We start from the raw sequence: 17,066 nt of genomic DNA, 5'->3' as shown, positions 1-17,066 counted from the left end.
ATGAATAAAGAAATAAAATCTTTAAAAATAATAAAAAGCAAATTAATTTTAGAGAAATAAAAAGAGAGAGAAAAAAAGAGAAAATTCGAGCTGATTCCAACAAAACAAAAAGCCCTAACATTTACTGGGTGCTTTCTATGTACCAGGCATTGTTCCAAGCACTTCCCAATGACCCTGGGAGGTAGATACAATTATAATCCCTGTTACACATGAGGATTCGGAGCCATAGACATGTCAAGTAACTTGCCCAAGGTCATGCAAACAGTAACTGATGAGCCAGCATCAGTCCATCTGATCCAAGAACTCATGCACTCAACCACGACACTATCCTGAGATGTCAGTGTTGCAGAATGTGAAGGATGAGTGAAGTTTGAGAAATGCTATATTTCATACTTCCTGATATAGCTACACCCAGACTCTCTTACTCTCCCCTGTTTGTGTCCAGTAGTAGTAGTAGTAGTAGTAGTAGTAGTAGTAGTAGAAGTAGTCCCACTTCTTTGCCTTCAGGTTGCTCCTCCCTCTTATCAGGATGTCTCATCTACCTCTTGGAAAAATCTAAGTTGTCCCAGTTCATCAAGACCCTTCTTGGGATGCCTGGGTGGCTCAGTGGTTGAGCGTCTGCCTTTGGCTTGGGGCATGATCCTGGGATCAAGTCCCACATCGGACTCCCTGTGAGTAGCCTGCTTCTCCCTCTGCCTATGTCTCTGCCTCTCTGTGTGTCTCTCATGAATAAATAAATAAAATATTTATTTTTTTAAAGATTTATTTATTTAGAGAGAGAGGCAGAGACACAGGCAGAAGGAGAAGCAGGCTCCATGCAGGCAGCCTGACATGGGACTCAATCCTGGGTCCCCAGGATCATACCCTGGGCTGCAGGCGACGCTAAACCGCTGCGCCACCGGGACTGCCCTGAATAAAATCTTAAAAAAAAAAAAAAAAAAAAAAAAACTTCTCAAAATCTGGGTTTTCCAAGAATGCTTTCCCTGCCCCAGGTACTCCTGAATTTTATGATTTCCTTAACACTTAAATACACAATTTGTACCAAACTGCCTTACTCTTGTCTTATAATTCTTTTTACAGAAGACATATCACTCCCCTGCTTAAGTGCCTCAAATATGGCATTTAGAATAAAATCAGGGATGCCTAAGTGGCTCAGTTGATTGAGCGTCTGACTGTTGATTTCAGCTCAGGTCATGATCTCAGGGCCATGTGATTGAGCCCCCACATGGGGCTTCGCACTCAGCACAGAACCTCTTTGAGATTCTCACTCTCCCTCTCTTTCTGCCCCTTCCCCTGCTTGTATGCTCTCTTTCTCTCAAAATAAATAAATAAAATCCTTAAAATAAAATAATAAAATCAAAGGTCCCCACAAAGCAGAGTAGCCCTTTCACAATTTCTAACATTTTTTTTTCCAATTCCCACTTGTTTCTCTCCCACTAGTTTGGAGACACCTCAAGAACAGGAACTAGTTCTTCTGATCCCTTTTGTGTGTGTGTGTGTGTGTGTGTGTGTGTGTGTGTGTGTGTGTGTGTGTTGTTTCTTTATTAGACCCCTTAGTGCATGGCAGTGACAGATTTTGGAACCATAACATTTTGGAATGGTTCGGAAGAGAGGATATGGTTCAGTAAATCTCTCCAGAATCTAGTGTCTACAGAATGAAAAAACATCAGTGATACCTTAGCCTCACTTTCAGTACTTGACACATCCTCCCTGCTTTCTCTTCCTTCTGCCAGCCACTCACCATGGAGCACACCTGCCATCACTGCAGACCCTTGCTCCTGGCTTCCCTGTGGCCAGAGAGCCTCTGTTTTCTAACACACAACACCCACACACCCAAAAGGTGGCTAAACTCTGTTTTCAGAATTTCTCAGCAGTTTGACATGAGCAGTATGAGAGGGTGACCACAAATAAATTTTTCAGTTAAACGTGAGATGGGTCCTAATGATCACATGTGTATCAATGATACAGTTTTTTCAAGCAAAAGAATAATATACTTTATGAAAAAGACAAAGACCATGATCTTTCAAGAAAGCTTTTCTAAAACTTTCTACATTTGAAGTTCTTTTACTTAAATCTCAGTCTGGAGACAATGTGTTTGGGGAGTGGTAAATTGGAGGTTTGGGGCTATTTTTTCTGCCTCTGTAGCTATTTAAAGAGCTGCAGAGGCCAGTTGCTGAGGTCCTCACTTCTTGCAGCACTTCCGTCCCCCAGGGTCCCTAGTATTACGAGCAGAAAATAACAAACAAAATAACAGTTTAGGAATCCATTGAGTGTTGAGAGTCCATGAGCAGTTGAAGTGCAGAAGTGGCCATGCTCCTGCACAGTGGTAGCTCCCTGGCTCCCTGTGAACCTGACCGGGTGTCCTCTTCCTTCTTTTTCTCTGTTTTCTCCAGCACTCCCCTCTGATGGGTGCAGTGGAAACAGCTCACATTGTAGCCTCAACTTAATGACATCTCTGACTCACCCTTTTGCCTGCTGGCTTAATTTATTTTGACTGTCCAAGCGTGTGCTGTCAGTTACTGTCCCTTACAACTGTCCCCAGCACCGATTGGAACCATCCTGCCTTGGCTGGGTGTTAAACAGGCATGTGTTTCCTCCCTTTTCAGGGACTCTGGAAAATCCTTTTACAAACTCTTTGCATTTCTGTTCTTCCTCTTGTAATTCTTTCTTTCACTTGTTCTAGGTGAGAAGCGCCATTGCTTTGACGTCAACTATAATCCCAGCTATATGTACGAGAAAGAGAGTGAGATAATACAGACCCGGATAATGGATCAAGCCATCAATAATGCCATCAGCTATCTTGGTGCGGAAGCCCTGCGCCCCTTGGTCCAGACCCCACCTGCTCCCACATCAGAGATGGTTCCAGTTATCAGCAGCATGTATCCCATAGCCCTCACCCGTGCAGAGATGCCAAATGGTAACCCCCAGGACCTGGAAAAGAAGAATATCCACTTGCCAGAGAAGAGCCTGCCTTCTGAAAGAGGCCTCTCCCCCAACAATAGTGGCCATGACTCCACGGACACTGATAGCAATCATGAAGAACGCCAGAATCACATCTACCAGCAAAATCACATGGTCCCCCCTCGGGCCCGCAATGGGATGCCACTTCTGAAGGAGATCCCCCGCTCTTATGAACTCCTCAAGCCCCCACCTATCTGTCCAAGGGACTCCATCAAAGTGATCAACAAAGAAGGGGAGGTGATGGATGTGTATCGGTGTGACCACTGTCGAGTCCTCTTCCTGGATTACGTGATGTTCACTATTCACATGGGTTGCCACGGCTTTCGTGACCCTTTTGAGTGTAACATGTGTGGATATAGAAGCCATGATCGGTATGAATTCTCATCTCACATAGCCAGAGGAGAGCACAGAGCCATGCTGAAGTGAACATCTGGTCCCAGAGATGATTTACGCCTGAGTGTTCGACATCATTTGTAAAAACCGACACCCCACATAACGAATTATTCTCCAAACTCAGTTCCAAACTCATTCCCATACTATTTTTAGTGTCCAAAGGGTCATGTTCACATGGGCAACAGGGAAACACTGTTCTTCATTCAGAAATTGTTTGCAGATATATCATGCTATCATTTTTGTGAGACATTTGTTTTCTCATCAGGGACTTGAAGTTTTATAACATTTAAAAGCCAGTGAAGTATTTGGTCGTTATCTTTTGCAGCAATGGAACAAGCAGTCCTTGGAGTTTGTTGCCAGTCAAAAGAGCCCTCCAGTTGTGCTGAATGAGACATTCTTCCTGAGATATATCCTCCATATGTGGAAAAGTCTTTTGGTCATATGTCCCGGGGCCACAAAGAAGAGCTCACCAGCTAACCTCCCTGGGAAGCCACACTCTTCAACACAGACTGAAAGTCTAGGACATAATCTCCTCATCCCAAATTAGAGTCTAATAGTAAGGAAAAGAACAGCCATAAAATAAGTATCTGTTACCAGTAACTGAAGACTCCAGTCTCCAAATAGCAGACCCATTTATCACAGAAGGGGAAAAAAATCAAGCCATTTCATGATCCTTCTGCTTCTACCCTTTACCCTCCCATATCAATTTAAAAGCTGCTTTAGGTTAAACCAATCATCTATAGAAGAAATTCTGTACCAGAAGAACTGATGGTTTTAAACATAGAGCATCATTGAAACTCCAGGAAGTTGTCAGCTATGGATGGTGGCATCCATTTCCTGTGATCAAGATTGGCAGAACTGGACTCTGAAGGGGAAATGGTTTAGCAGCACCCCGGAGGTGGGGGCAGCTACTTGAAAGGTTTTGGTCTCCATGGAGCATTAGTGTACAGACCCAAAGCAAACTTGCTGATTTTTTTTTCTACAGAAAACCACCAAACAATCCAAAAAGCATAACTTAGTCTCCCCCTCCCCATAGGGACAGACATCATGAGTGTTGTTTGGGTCAGTGCTGAGCTTTCTGATGGGGTGAAGAGGGACATACCTCTGCTGACAGGTTCTCCCTTGATCAAACTGGGTTTTTCTCCCTGTTTTAAGTGGAGCTGCTGTATGCCAAAAAGATTCCTGAAAGTCAGATCTTGGTTCTGCAGATGTACTGGCCAGCTGTATCATTAAATTATGTGATATGCTATCAAGGAAAAGTGCAGGGATAATTGTAAAATTAGTACTGCAGTAGGGGTCCCAAAATCTTTATGCATTCCATATTGGCTGCTAATTAGCTGAAAGACTTTGGGCAAATCACTAAACTCTTAAAACTAAGTTTCTTCAACCATAAAATAAGAGTTGGGCTTAGACACTCTCTAAGGTCCCTTCCAGCTTTAAATTTATGTGATTATGCTATAACCCTAATTATCTTTTAAGCCTTTTAATGTATTAAGCAGGAGAATATGTATATGAATACCTGTTTCACATTTCTTTGGTGTGAAAATGGTAATGTTAAATTTTTCCTTTAACCACTGAGTTGTGAATGTGAAGAGGATGGTGGGAGGAACAAAAAACAGGAAGGTATTTTGATCTTGCCCCAAAGTGTACATACACAGAGTGGCACCTGCAGCTGCTTGCCAAAACCTTTTTTTCCCCCCTTTTTAAGAACTGGTGTTAGTGAAAATAAATTCTGCTTCCAGGGACAACTTCATGGTACCTATTTACAAATTAAGAGTGAATTTTGTGCACAATTCTACCAAAGCCAAGAATAAGAATCTCCAATTCCTGGTAGATTCACATTTTATGTATCTGCCTTGATATTTTGAAAGGGCTTAGGCATTAGACTCAAACTCAACTAATTTATGTGCTGCCAGTAATTAAAATGTTCCACCTCACACTGCACAAATGGCTTATCCTTCCATGTAACATGGTGTCTGTCTCAGGAAAAAAAGATTTTGTGAAATTCCATGGTAACAGTCCCAACATGTTTGAGATTTTAGCTAAAAGACTAGATGTATTTCAGTGCATAGTCTTCAGCATGTCACTGTATTTCTGTAATCCTAGACTCCAAGCTACGCCAGGTTGCTGACACCCATTGTGGCAAAGGAGCTGCTCATTATACTCTTGAAATGCCACACATCCTGTTGACTCTTCAGAGGACAAAAGAAAGAGAATTTGGAAGCAAGTATTAGTTGGAGAGAAAGCTAGGGAAAGTGAACATTTCCAACAGAGCTGTGGAAAAGTCTTTCTGAAGAAACCAACTTTTGCACCTTAAGATAATGAAAGAGGCCCATCCCACTAACCTAGGGACTTTTTTGCAGACATGACCCTCATTTTCCCTGTGACTAACAGATTATTTCCATTCTTCAGAGGTCAGTTTTCTAAGTGGGGTCACCACTCACAAATGCTACTTTCACTGTAGCATTCTGGGACTAGACCGCAGCACACCAAGTCCAGAGAAAATTTGTATGTGCAAATTCCATGTTTTTAAATCCTAAAGTCAAACCAGGTAGTATGTAGTGGTTGCCACCACACAGGTAAACATTTCCTTCTATAGGTACCCCTTATACAAAAGCCCTTCGCCCTTGCTGGGTGGGGCGGGGGGGTGGGAAGGAGAGGACAGGGGGAAGGAGAATCTTAGCAAAATCCCTTAGAAAGAAGGAGAGAGTCAGGATTCACATCTGGCCATGTTGGACAGTGAGGTCCTGCAGCAGCTTCAGGCAGCACATTTCCTTTCTCAGTCAGAGTCCCTCTGACATGCACCTCATAGGTCTGGGCTCTCCATCATTTCCCACCACACACCAGGAGGCCACAATTCAAGGAACAACCAACCCCAGGAGAAGTTCCTTGCAGCCAAGGTGACAGAATTGGAGTGAGGGAGAAAGGGAAGAGAACTGGCTCTCCAGATATTCCTTATCACCTCACTTGAATCATTGCACAGGTATTTCCTACTGGCAGAGAACTAAACAGAAGTGTCTTCCCCATTACCCTCCACCACCACCACCAGGGCAAAAAAGATATTGATAAACCCATTAGCTTTTAGGTTCTTTAAGTCATTCTCCCTAAAAGATACTTGCCTTGACACAGATAAGCTAACTAATCTTATGCCCTGTTACCCATTCTGAGCTGTTCCTGACTCAGCTTCTGACTTTGTCAGTGACAACGTTTCTCACCTTTTAAATGCAGTGCTTAACATTTTGCTAGGTCCATACTCACAGTGGCCCAGATATAAAATGACCTCAGATTTCTTTTGCAAAGAAAAAAACACAAAATTTTGCTTAGTTGAAACACTGTGTTATGAACAAATCTCACACCAACATAAAGTTTTTCCAAGTAGTCTCTGTATCACTGTTCTTATTCTCCTCCTCTGCTTTTTCCTCTCTGCTAAATGTGAGATTTAGCATGTTTTAAAGGAAAAAGCGTTACTGCTGATACATATCCAAGCATAGGCAGTAAGACCGTAATGGAAATGTTTTAAATGCTTAGAGTCCTAACTTTAAAGTGTACCCCACAGAGAATAGGTTCATTTATCTCTAGTGGAGATTTGGAAACTCCAGGCCACTCAAGATTTGAATCCTCAGAAACAGGCAAGCGTTTTCACAAAAACTTGGAATTGATATTATGAGCTCAAGAAGAGAAAAAGTAGAGTGAGGAAAATTTTGTCCTAGAAAATACTATCAGGCTGTGCAGAAGAGAAGAGATATACAGTGATAATCTCTTTTAAAGAATTGGAAGTTATTTTTATGCTCAGAGAGTATAGATCAGAGAATCTCTCCCTATAGACAGAGTTCAGAAAAACAGAATGGATTTGGGACTTAAGTGCCTGGCAAGAAGACAATTTTGGCCTGAAACTAAAGGCTAGACCTGGGACACCCTAGGAAAAAGATTCTGTTCTCTAAAGCTGAAGGACCGAATGGCTCTGTGAATGATCAGTGAACCCAGGACTGGGCACTGCTGCCTCTAAGTGTGGACTCAGAAGAGCCTAGAGGAAAAGAGTAGGCTTTAGACTTGCCTAAGCTCAGAACACAAGACTGTAGCTCCATTCACCCAACCTGTAGATAGTGTGTACCCCAACATGCTGTCAACATGATAAACAGATCTTTGCACTTTGAAAAAGTTGAATGCAAGTTTCCTCTGAATATTACAAGACTGGAGTGTCATGTACATTGATATCGATTGAGTTATCACTTGAAAATGGAATGTTAATGTTTGATTTTAAAAAATGTAAGGACATAATATCTACCTCCCAAGGATGTTATGATATTTTATGTAATTTTGTCTACGAGATGATGTTACTTGACGGGGAGGGGAGGTGTATTTTGGATGGTTACAAATTTTCCACTATATGTATGGTATGTGGATTTAAAGACATGGAAATATTCAAAGGCCGTACTAGGATCACAGTTCAGTAATTCAGAAGGCAGTGGAGGCGTCTGATCTCTAACACACAGTCTCCATCATGCTATTTTAATGAGTAAGAGTAAAGAATATTGCTGACTGTTAGAACCAATACAAGTGAACCTCATGGTACAGACCCTTCACGGCATTGCAGCCAGGGAAGTAGAATGGCTTTGCTCCCTCCTTGTCTCATCAGCTCTCAATTATTAACTCCCCAAGTAATTTAAGAGTTTCCTCAAATGGTCCTCACTCTCCATCTCCCTATCCACCCTCCTCTAAAAAGCCCGGAGTGCAGTCCCATAATATCAACCAACCCCCTTCTCCCAAGCCTGTGCCACACATCTGTGAGGCCTAGCTTCTGAAGCTACTTTGCTCCTTCCTCTCCTAAAAAGACTTGAGAACAAACATTTTAACATATTAGGAAAATGGGGCAGCCTTAAAAATGATCCCATTGCCAGTGACTCATTTATACAAGGACTTTTCCAGGTTAGCAGACAAAACCCTTTTAGGTGGGCCTGCTTCTGTGGGTTCACAGAAACCAAATTACTGTGGGTTGCAAAGAATTAGCAGATCATTTGAAAAGCAGACATCCCTTCACCCAGACTGTGGTTTTGCATGCTCAGGTTCTCATCTATGAGCTTTGGTGAGGGATCATTTTGGCTACTGGAAAAACCATAGCTTATTTTTAATTTCTGGTTGCCAAAGCCACCACACGTGTGGTCTGTGGATGACCCTTGTCTGCAGAATGACAGGGGAAGAAGGGAACCTGGTTTGGGGGTTCAAAGGGGCTCAGGGTGGCCTTCTCCCCAAGAGGAAGGGAGGGAGACCTTACCGAGTGGTTTTGACATGGCCTATGCTCATAGCATTCTCATCTGGGTTTCTCAGAAATGCCCTCCCTGCTCAGCAGTGACCTTCCCTCTTAACTCCTCTTGAATTTTACCCACAGTCCACCAACCATTTGGAGTACCGTAAGGTATCCTACTCCTCTGTAAAGACTCTTTAAAGAAAGTCAGCTTCTGAAATGTAGCAATGCTATAACCCTGCCAGAACCATAATGAGTGCGTCGTCACAGTAAAAAAAAAAAAAAAAAAAAAAAAAAAACTGCTAATAGTTTTCGAGGTTTCTTTATCATGTTTGATTTTTACACTGAAAAATAAAAAAAAATACTGGTGTGTTTAAAATTAGTCATTGTGCATGCCTATCCTTTGTAGTTGTCAGAAAATGGAAGAGTTTAATTCTGTCTCTAGGACTATTTTCTTAATTTAGCCCCTCTGGCTATTTCTTAAAGTCCAAGTACCAAGGTAAATGAAATTATCACTGAATAAGACATCTGTTCTGATGCCTTGCTGAGCCTGCCGTTGGCATCCTGCTGTTGCTCCCATACTCCTAGAGTCGGGTTCTGGTTCCACTGGCCCTTAGTTCACTAAGGGGACCAGAGAAAGTTGGGGACTGGATTTGGCAGGATCAACCCTGCAGTATCTCTCAATTCCAAGACACAGCTCTGCCCTTGCTCCCACCAAAGGTTCTTTCTAGAAGACAGGCAAGTCCTGGCTTTTTCATGTCTGGGGTCTCAGAAACATCCAAGTTTCTTAGGAATTTGGAAAAATCAAGTGCAGTCACTAAACGCAGCCACACGTTTTTCTTTTTTACTTTTTTTTTTTTTTTTTTTTTAAGATTTTAAGTAATCTCTACACCGCACGTGGGGCTCAAAATTAAACCCTAAGGTCAAGAGTCACATGCTCTGGAGGCACCTCGGTGGCTCAGCAGTTGAGTGTCTGCCTTCAGCTCAGGGCGTGATCCCAGAGTTCCAGGATCGAGTCCCACATTGGGCTCCCTGCATGGAGCCTGCTTTTCCCTCTGCCTCTCTCTCATAAATCTTTAAAAAAAAAAAAAAAAAAAAAAAGAGGGGTGCCTGGATGGCTCAGCTATTGAGTGCTTTCGGCTCAGGACATGGTCCCAGAGTACTGGGATCGAGTCCCACATCGGGCTCCCCTCGAGGAGCCTGCTTCTCCCTCTGCCTGTGTCTCTGCCTGTCTGTGTGTGTGTCTCTCTCATGAATAAATAAATAAAATCTTTAAATAAATAAATTATTTTCAAAAAGCCACATGCTCTACCAATGGAGCTACTCAGGTGCCTCAGCTGCATTTAAATATAGTCTTAAGATACTTGGGGGCCCAAACCTAAAGTGCTGAGGAGAAAGTCCTAGGAGAATGGCATAGAGATTATTTAGCTTTCTCCCTGTCTTGGTATCTTCTGTTCTCTCTTAGAACATGTCAGACCAGAGTCTGGGAGGTGATCTGACCTTCTGCTCAGCCTCCTCCAGAACACCTTCCCTTTCCCCTCCTTTGTGAGAGAGGCAGGAAAAAGCCATTTCTGAAGTTTAGGATTAGCAAAGGTGGGACCTGGTTGGTGGCAACTTCCTCTGGCTCTCTACTCAGCACCAACTCCCTCCCTGCAGCATCAGATTATTTGGAGGCTCTCCAGCAGGCTTTGCAGTCTCAGCACTCAGGGCAGGGAGAGAGGAATTGTGTGGCAGCCTGCCTTTGTATTATAACACTAACTACATTGAAAAGTGGCTTCTGGGTAGCTGATTCTCAGCCTTAGAGAGAGTGGTATGTGGCCTTCCTCAGCCCCAGTCCCTTCGCAAAGTAGGAGCAACTAAGAGAGAAAGGGAGACCAGAGACCTGATCCCATTTGCCAGTGAGCTCTGGGGCTGGCTGGAGCTGGGCGAGGGGCTGGATGGGCTTTGAGCCTAAGGACAGTTTTCTTTTCCTAATTCTTGGGAACTAATGTGACACTTTAGAGAGTAGTGGGCCTGGCAGGGGAGGCCACCCCACACCTGCACACTCTTCCTTCCCCTCCCCCAGCAGTCAACACAACCAGGCCATTCACACAGGCTGTGTGCCCGAATCTCCACCTGCAGGCAACTGCCATCCAAAGGCAAGGAGGGGGACAAGGACCTGTTTCCCTTCCCTCACCTCCCATTCCCTAGCACCCAGAGTTTGTGGAAAAGTGGAGATGAGAGCTCTGGGAAGGCCAGGAACGCGGAGGGATGGTGGAAGAGCACATTGGGCCCAGGACACAAGTTCTGGCTGCAGAGCATTCCCGGTCAGACAGTTGTTTGCATAAAAGCCAAAAGCCACTGCACCTGGGGTGGGGAGGCCCTCTGGGGAGGTACTCCCTGGCTTGGGGGAAGGGGGGAAGGAAGGTGTCATGGAAAGTCCCTGAAGGACACGGGGTGTTGCATTTGCTGCGGTTTTTTTTAACTCTGTCTTGACCTGTGAAGTAGGCAGCTACCTCCCTTCCCCCCCAATAACAGGCCTTCCCCCAGAATAACATGAACATACCCAAGGAAAGAGCACTGCAGTGGAAACTATGGAGGTTAGAGGGCCTGTGGGTGATGTAAACTGCCCCCCTTCCCCAGGACTGATGGGGCAGGAAGCCCTAGAGCAGTCTTTTCCCATCACCGCCCCCCCCACCAGGCCCCCTGGCCTAGAAGAGCTGCCTAGTCAAATAAACCACAGCCTTGGGGGCGGCTGGTGGGAACTAGGGGGGCAGATGTCACCTCCTCCCCAGGCTTGTCCTTGGGGGTGAGGTCAATCCCCATCCCACCCCGACTGGAATTGGTCCCAGCACCTCTACCTCCCTGTCGCATACCCTACCCACCCTCCCTAGTCTGGGGGGAGTGGGGGGGTGGGGGTGGGGGGCCAGTGACAGAATCAATGAATCCAGCAAAGCTCTGAAGTCTCAGTAAAGGCTGGTACGGATTCCAGCTGAGTATTTGGACTCTTGGCTTCCAGTCGCAGCCCTGCCACTCTCCGGGTGACCGTGGGCACTTTCATTTCCCTCTCTGGGCCTTCATGTTTCCCTGGAACTGGATCTCTATAAAGTTCCTTCCGGCTAAGACCAAGCCAGGCCTTCCTCTAACTCCAGACGAAGAGGAGGGAAAGAGACTGTGCCCTCATCCTTCTCTCCCCACCACACTCAGGCACTGACAGGAGGTGGGCGCTTGGAACGACGGCCAGAGCCGCCTGTGATTCCCCTAAGTGGTCACTTTCTAAAGCGTTGCATGAAATTCCCATGGGGCCCACAGGAGTATGGGGGACGCGGAGGTGACCGCGGCACCGAGGCTGTCTGAACCCCCGGCCCCGTCCTCTCTCAGGCTCTCTTAATCCTGCGTGGACTCAGACCCCAGATTCCCGGGTTGGGGGTGCCCAGAGAGCGAAGGCTGGGCGGAGGGGGAAGGGGTGCAGGGCGAGGTGGGAGCCGAGGGGGGTGTGAGGGGAGGGGCAGCTGCACTTCTGAGAAACTGCTCGGCGTCTCAGCAGCCCGCAGCCTAACCCCCTGCCTGCGGCTTCACAGCTCGCGCCTCCTGCCGCCCACGCCGCTCGGGGCCTCTCCGGGGGTCGGCAGCCCCCGCGGAGGCGGCGGCGGCTGGGGAGGAGAGGCAGCTCCGGGGACGGCGAGTGGAACCCGTGGCGGGGCGGGGGGCCGGTTGGAAAATGCAGGGAGGCGTGGGGCGCGTGACACCCCGGGAGTGGCAAGCCATTCCTCCCTCGGGGTCCCGAGCGCCGGCCGGCGGCACGCCTGGGAGCATCACCCCCACCCCGGCCCCCACCCCAGATGCTCTCCCATCACACCCGGGGAGGATTCCAGAAGTGAAACTGCTCGGGGTCACAGCCCAGCGCCGCCGCTGCGCCCCGCCCCGCCCTTCCGGGCACCGCAGCCCTCCAGGATCTCCCAGCGCTCGGGCGCCTGGCCCGGAGGAAACTGGGGGAGGGGAAGGGGAAGGGGAAGTGCCCCGCGAGGCGGCCTGCAGAGCGCGGCCTCCTCGCCTGGGGTGCCCGCCCGTCGCCGCGAGTGGGAACCTCGAGAGGCGCCGACCCTGCCGGCGGAGCCGCCGCGGCGCCTGCACTCCCCGCCACGGCCGCTGGGTGTCAGTGCCGCCGCGCGGCTGGGAGGCGCGGGCGCCGTCGGGAGGCGGGGGCGCGGGGCTCGGGGAGCAGGAGCGCCCCGCCCGCCGCGCCCGCGAGGTGCCGCCGCCCGGCCGTGGCCTTCGCCGCCGGAGGCCCCGCGCAGCCCACCAGCTCGAGCGAAGGCCGCGCGCCTCCTCCCCGCGGCCCGAGGCGAAGCGCGCCCCCTGGCGAGGCGGGCCGACCCTCTCCCGCGCCGACACCCCGACGGCTCGGCGCCCTGCAGCCCCGCAGCCGCGCGCCCGACCGCGGGACCCTCGCCGCGACTGCTGCCTTCCTCCGCGACGTGTGGGACGCGCTGGCTCGGCCTGGAAGAAGGGAACCAAGAGGTGGGACTTTGGGAATCCTTCGGAAAGTCGAGGTGCTGGCCGGTGAGAATCCCCACTAGTGTTACATCGTGGATCTCATCGCGGCGCGGGGTGTGCCCGTGAATGCGGAGGAATCCGTCCTTGGCGCCAGCTCTGTGGAGTCTCCCGAATTCTCCCCTAAACCACTCCGAGATAAACCCAGCCCTAGTAAAAGCAGACTGCCTCCCGTGAAAACGCAGCTCCAATAAACTGCCCCCCACAGGTGCCCCGCAAAAAAAAAAAAAAAAAAAAAAAAAAAAAAGCCAAACCCGCCTCTTCCTTGGAGCAGCCAAGAGGACGCTAGAGCCATCGCAGCTCACCCCACAAGGGGTTGGATTTCAGAGCTCATTAACGGCCCCGGAGAGCACAACCCATCTCGCTCACTCATTACCCCCACTTCCTACACCCCTTCCTGTATGGAGGTCATGGAGCTTCAGCTCCATGGATCACAGCCCCCCCCCCCCCCCCCCGTGGCTCTAGATCCCTCAGCAATAGCCAACTTCCCCAAGATCCTTATATGTCTTTTCCCTACTCTCTCCACTCCCTACCCCAGAAGGAAGCTCAGAATCCTCCGTCCTAAGAGGCCACACTGTGCACCTCACTCCCAAGCCCCAAAGCTAAGATTGTGCCAACAGCACGGGACAGGAAAACTCTGCCACAGGCCCGATGCCACTTGGACCAACCAACCCCTGACGTCTCTGGGCCCTCTCTTCTGTCTGCTAGACCAGTTCAGTCATACAGTAGTGGAAGCCTTTTTTCCAAGTGTGCCATGAAGCCGAACTCCCGGATATAAAAGTAGTGCTCTCCCCAACCCGAGCGCAACCTGCCCCTGACTCCTGCGGGAACCCTTGGACTGCAGGATGCCAGTAGAAAACTGCTTATATAGACAGTTTGGAAGAAAGGATCCTTCTAAATGGCCTTGATCTCTCTTGCCTGTCTTCTTTTCTTCTTCCCTCTCTCCCTCCTCAGGGTGCCTGGCGCTGGGCACAAGGAAGGAGCCAGGCAGGATCACTGACCCAATGTTGAACCCTCTGCTGGCACCAGCAGGCCCTCCACCCAGGTACTTGGAGGCTGTGTAGATTTCATTGAACAGGATTTTGGAATCAGGGAGAACGTCAGTTGTCCAGAGCTTTGTCTGTCTGGATGTCCCATCTAGGGCATCCTGAGATGGCGGGGGCCAGGGGTGGGGGGTGCTTCCCTAGAATCATTCCCACCTGTTCTCAAAGTCCATAAAATTGGCAGCAGGATCCCTGCCCTCCACATGACCAGGAAGGGAGGTGAACCCTGTGGCCCCATCCTCCTATAGGCCTGTGGTGCTGCCAAGGACAGCTCTGTGCCCTGGCACCAGGCTCCCACCAGTCACGCTAGCCCTAGGAGCTGGTGTCTGTGATCTACATGTAGGGCTAGCCCCCTGGATGTGGGCCCTGTGTCACCCTCTCAATGCCTGGGTCCTCCTCAGCATAGGGAGATAAGAGGGATTTTTCTTTTCTTTTTTCTTTTCCAAAGTCTTCTTCTGATTTCTGAAATGTTCTTTAATAAGCACATATACTTTTGGGGCACCTGGGTTGCTCAGTCGGTTAAGTGGCTGACTCTTGATTTCGGCTCAGGTCATGATCTCAATGTCGTGAGACAGCCCTGCATCAGGCTCTGAGTTCTCAGCACTGAGTTCTCTGCCTCTCCCTCTGCCCCTCCTCCTGCTCTCTCTCTCTCTCTCTCTCTCTCCCTTTCAAATAAATAAAATCTTTAAAAACAAAAACAAAAACAAAAAAAGCCTGTATGCTTTTTAAAATCAAATCCAATAACTTGATACTGAAAAGATAGTATGTTAGGTGCCAGCCTCTACCTTCTCCACAATGTCCCTGCCTCCCTCCCAGTAGCCCAAATTTCATCATAACCATAAGCCTCTACTGGCCACACACGCTGCAGCCATCCTTGGAAGTCCCCTCTGTTGTCTGGCCTCTGTGGATCATGCTTCAGCCTCTTTGGCAGTAAAACAGCAGCTTTCCCATGTCTAGAGAGTGGGGGAATCTTGCCCTGGGTCTGCCCGCAAGCTGATCTTGAGGGGCCCCTGTGTCCACATTCTCAGCTCCTGCCTTTCCTCCAAGAAGCCAGAGATCTCAGCTATCCAGCAAGGATGTTCATCTGCTGATATCCATTATCCAGCTCAGGGTCAAGCCAGCTGCCACTTCAAAGGGTCCTCAAAGGCCCAGGTCCTTCATAATAGCCACCACTAAGAACAGATGGGCCAGAGAACAAAGGGCAAAGAAGGGCTATGTTCTACCACCTACTAGCTGGTCCCAGTCTGATCTGTCTCCAACTCCATATAGGACCTCAGGTGGATCAGTCTCTTTGAGCCTCAGTTTCCTGTTTGTAAAGTGAAAGTGGCATCTGTCCCACACATTCTGATTAGCTGATTGACAAGGCATTGTCCTTGTATATCATAATAACCTCAGGCTATGAAGAGACACTGGGTCCTGTTTTTTAACAGCCTAAATCCCTGGACATGCTTAAGATGTGAGTCATTCTGGCCCCTTTACTCCCACCCCATCATGGACCCCTAGCACCCACACCGTAGAAGTGGCCCTGGGCATCCCTGGCCAGTCACACTGTCAGAACCAGTCCACTCAGCCCCAGGAGAAGTCAGTGATAGGATGGCTCTGGAAACCATGGCAAGTGGCAGGCAGCAGGTTGCTCTGGTCCCTGCTTCCTCAAGTCCTGCTAAAAAGAAACAAAATCTGCACCCCTCTCATGCCTGGCTGCAGTAATTTTTTCAGGGTAAATACCCAGACAGTTCTTAGCTGGAAGATGGATGAGGCTCTAGGCCCACCTGTGTCTGACAGGCCTGGCTCCCCAGCCCCAAGGTTGGGAGTGACAAGCCTGGCTCAAAGACTGGCTATGGTGGCTGGTCCTTCTCAAGTTCACCTCAGGACAACCCCCAAGCCAGAAACCAGGGCTGCAGAGAAGGGAGGGGCTCTTCAGGGGAAGACACCCACACCCCACACCCCTCCATCCCATCACCCCACCCACTCCACCCCACCTCCACAGGCCACTTAGGAATTCCACCTGGAAGCCAGCCAGGTAGGGGTAGCAGAACAGCCCAGACCTGTATTCAGACCTAGGTTGAAATCTTGGCTCTCCCACTAACTGTAGTTTGGGCCAGGTCTCACTGAACCATCAGTTTTCTCACTGACAAACAGGATCCCACTACCTTGTGCCCAATCCCAAAGATTTGGGGAGAGGTTCTCCATTAAAAAAAATTTTTTTTACTATAGCATTTTCAAGCTTACACAAATTTAGAGAATTTAATGAATCCCTATATACCCATTACACAGCTTCAACCATTGTCAACTCATGGGCAACCCATGACCATGCTCAGACTCTCTCCCCTAACCTTGGGGTTATTTTATTTTTTTTTCCTTGGGGTTATTTTAAAAACAAAGCTAAGACATCATTTCACCTATAATACTTCAGAATCAATCTCTCAAAGGTGAGGACTTAAAGACACACACAAGTACCATTTATCACTCATTGAAAAGTTAACCATAATTCCTTAATATCATTGAATATCTCATCAGTGCTCAAATTTCCCCCAATTGCTCATAAATATTTTTTACAGTTAGTAGTTTGGATTTTAATCAAATGAGTCAGCACATTACATATATCTAAATTTCTTGAGAGCTAGAGATTCCTCATCTTTTCTCGTAATTTTGTTGTCAAAGAAGCTGGGTCATCTGTTCTGTAGTTTCCTAGTCTGGATCTGGGTAATTGTATCCCCACGCATGTGTCATTTCACATGTTCCTCTGTCCCCTGTACTTCTGATAAACTAGCAGCTAGATCCAAGGGATGAAACTGAGGTTTTATTTCTTGGCAGAAATGATGCCTCATTGGAGTTCACGTGTCTGGAGAGAGGGTTTATCTCTTCATTATTTAAAGATCATATGGCAGGTCCAG

General features: G+C 48.1%; 1 protein-coding gene across 3 annotated transcripts in view; it reads left to right on the top strand.

Annotated features, from left to right (window-relative positions):
* IKZF3 (IKAROS family zinc finger 3) overlaps positions 1–8,975 on the top strand; it is a 91,905-nt gene extending 82,930 nt beyond the window's left edge. For all 3 annotated transcript variants that reach the window (XM_041723715.1, XM_041723716.1, XM_041723717.1), the window contains one exon: positions 2,684–8,975. In XM_041723715.1, the coding sequence (XP_041579649.1) occupies positions 2,684–3,387 (704 nt within the window). In that variant the 3' untranslated portion in view covers positions 3,388–8,975. The remainder of the gene's footprint in view (positions 1–2,683) is intronic.
* The last annotated feature ends 8,091 nt before the right edge of the window (positions 8,976–17,066 follow it).

This window comes from Vulpes lagopus, chromosome 12 (genome assembly GCF_018345385.1).
Source record: "Vulpes lagopus strain Blue_001 chromosome 12, ASM1834538v1, whole genome shotgun sequence".
Classification (NCBI taxonomy): Eukaryota; Metazoa; Chordata; class Mammalia; order Carnivora; family Canidae; genus Vulpes; species Vulpes lagopus.
The sequence above is the reverse complement of the archived record's forward strand: the minus strand, read 5'-3'. Positions and strand labels throughout refer to the sequence as shown.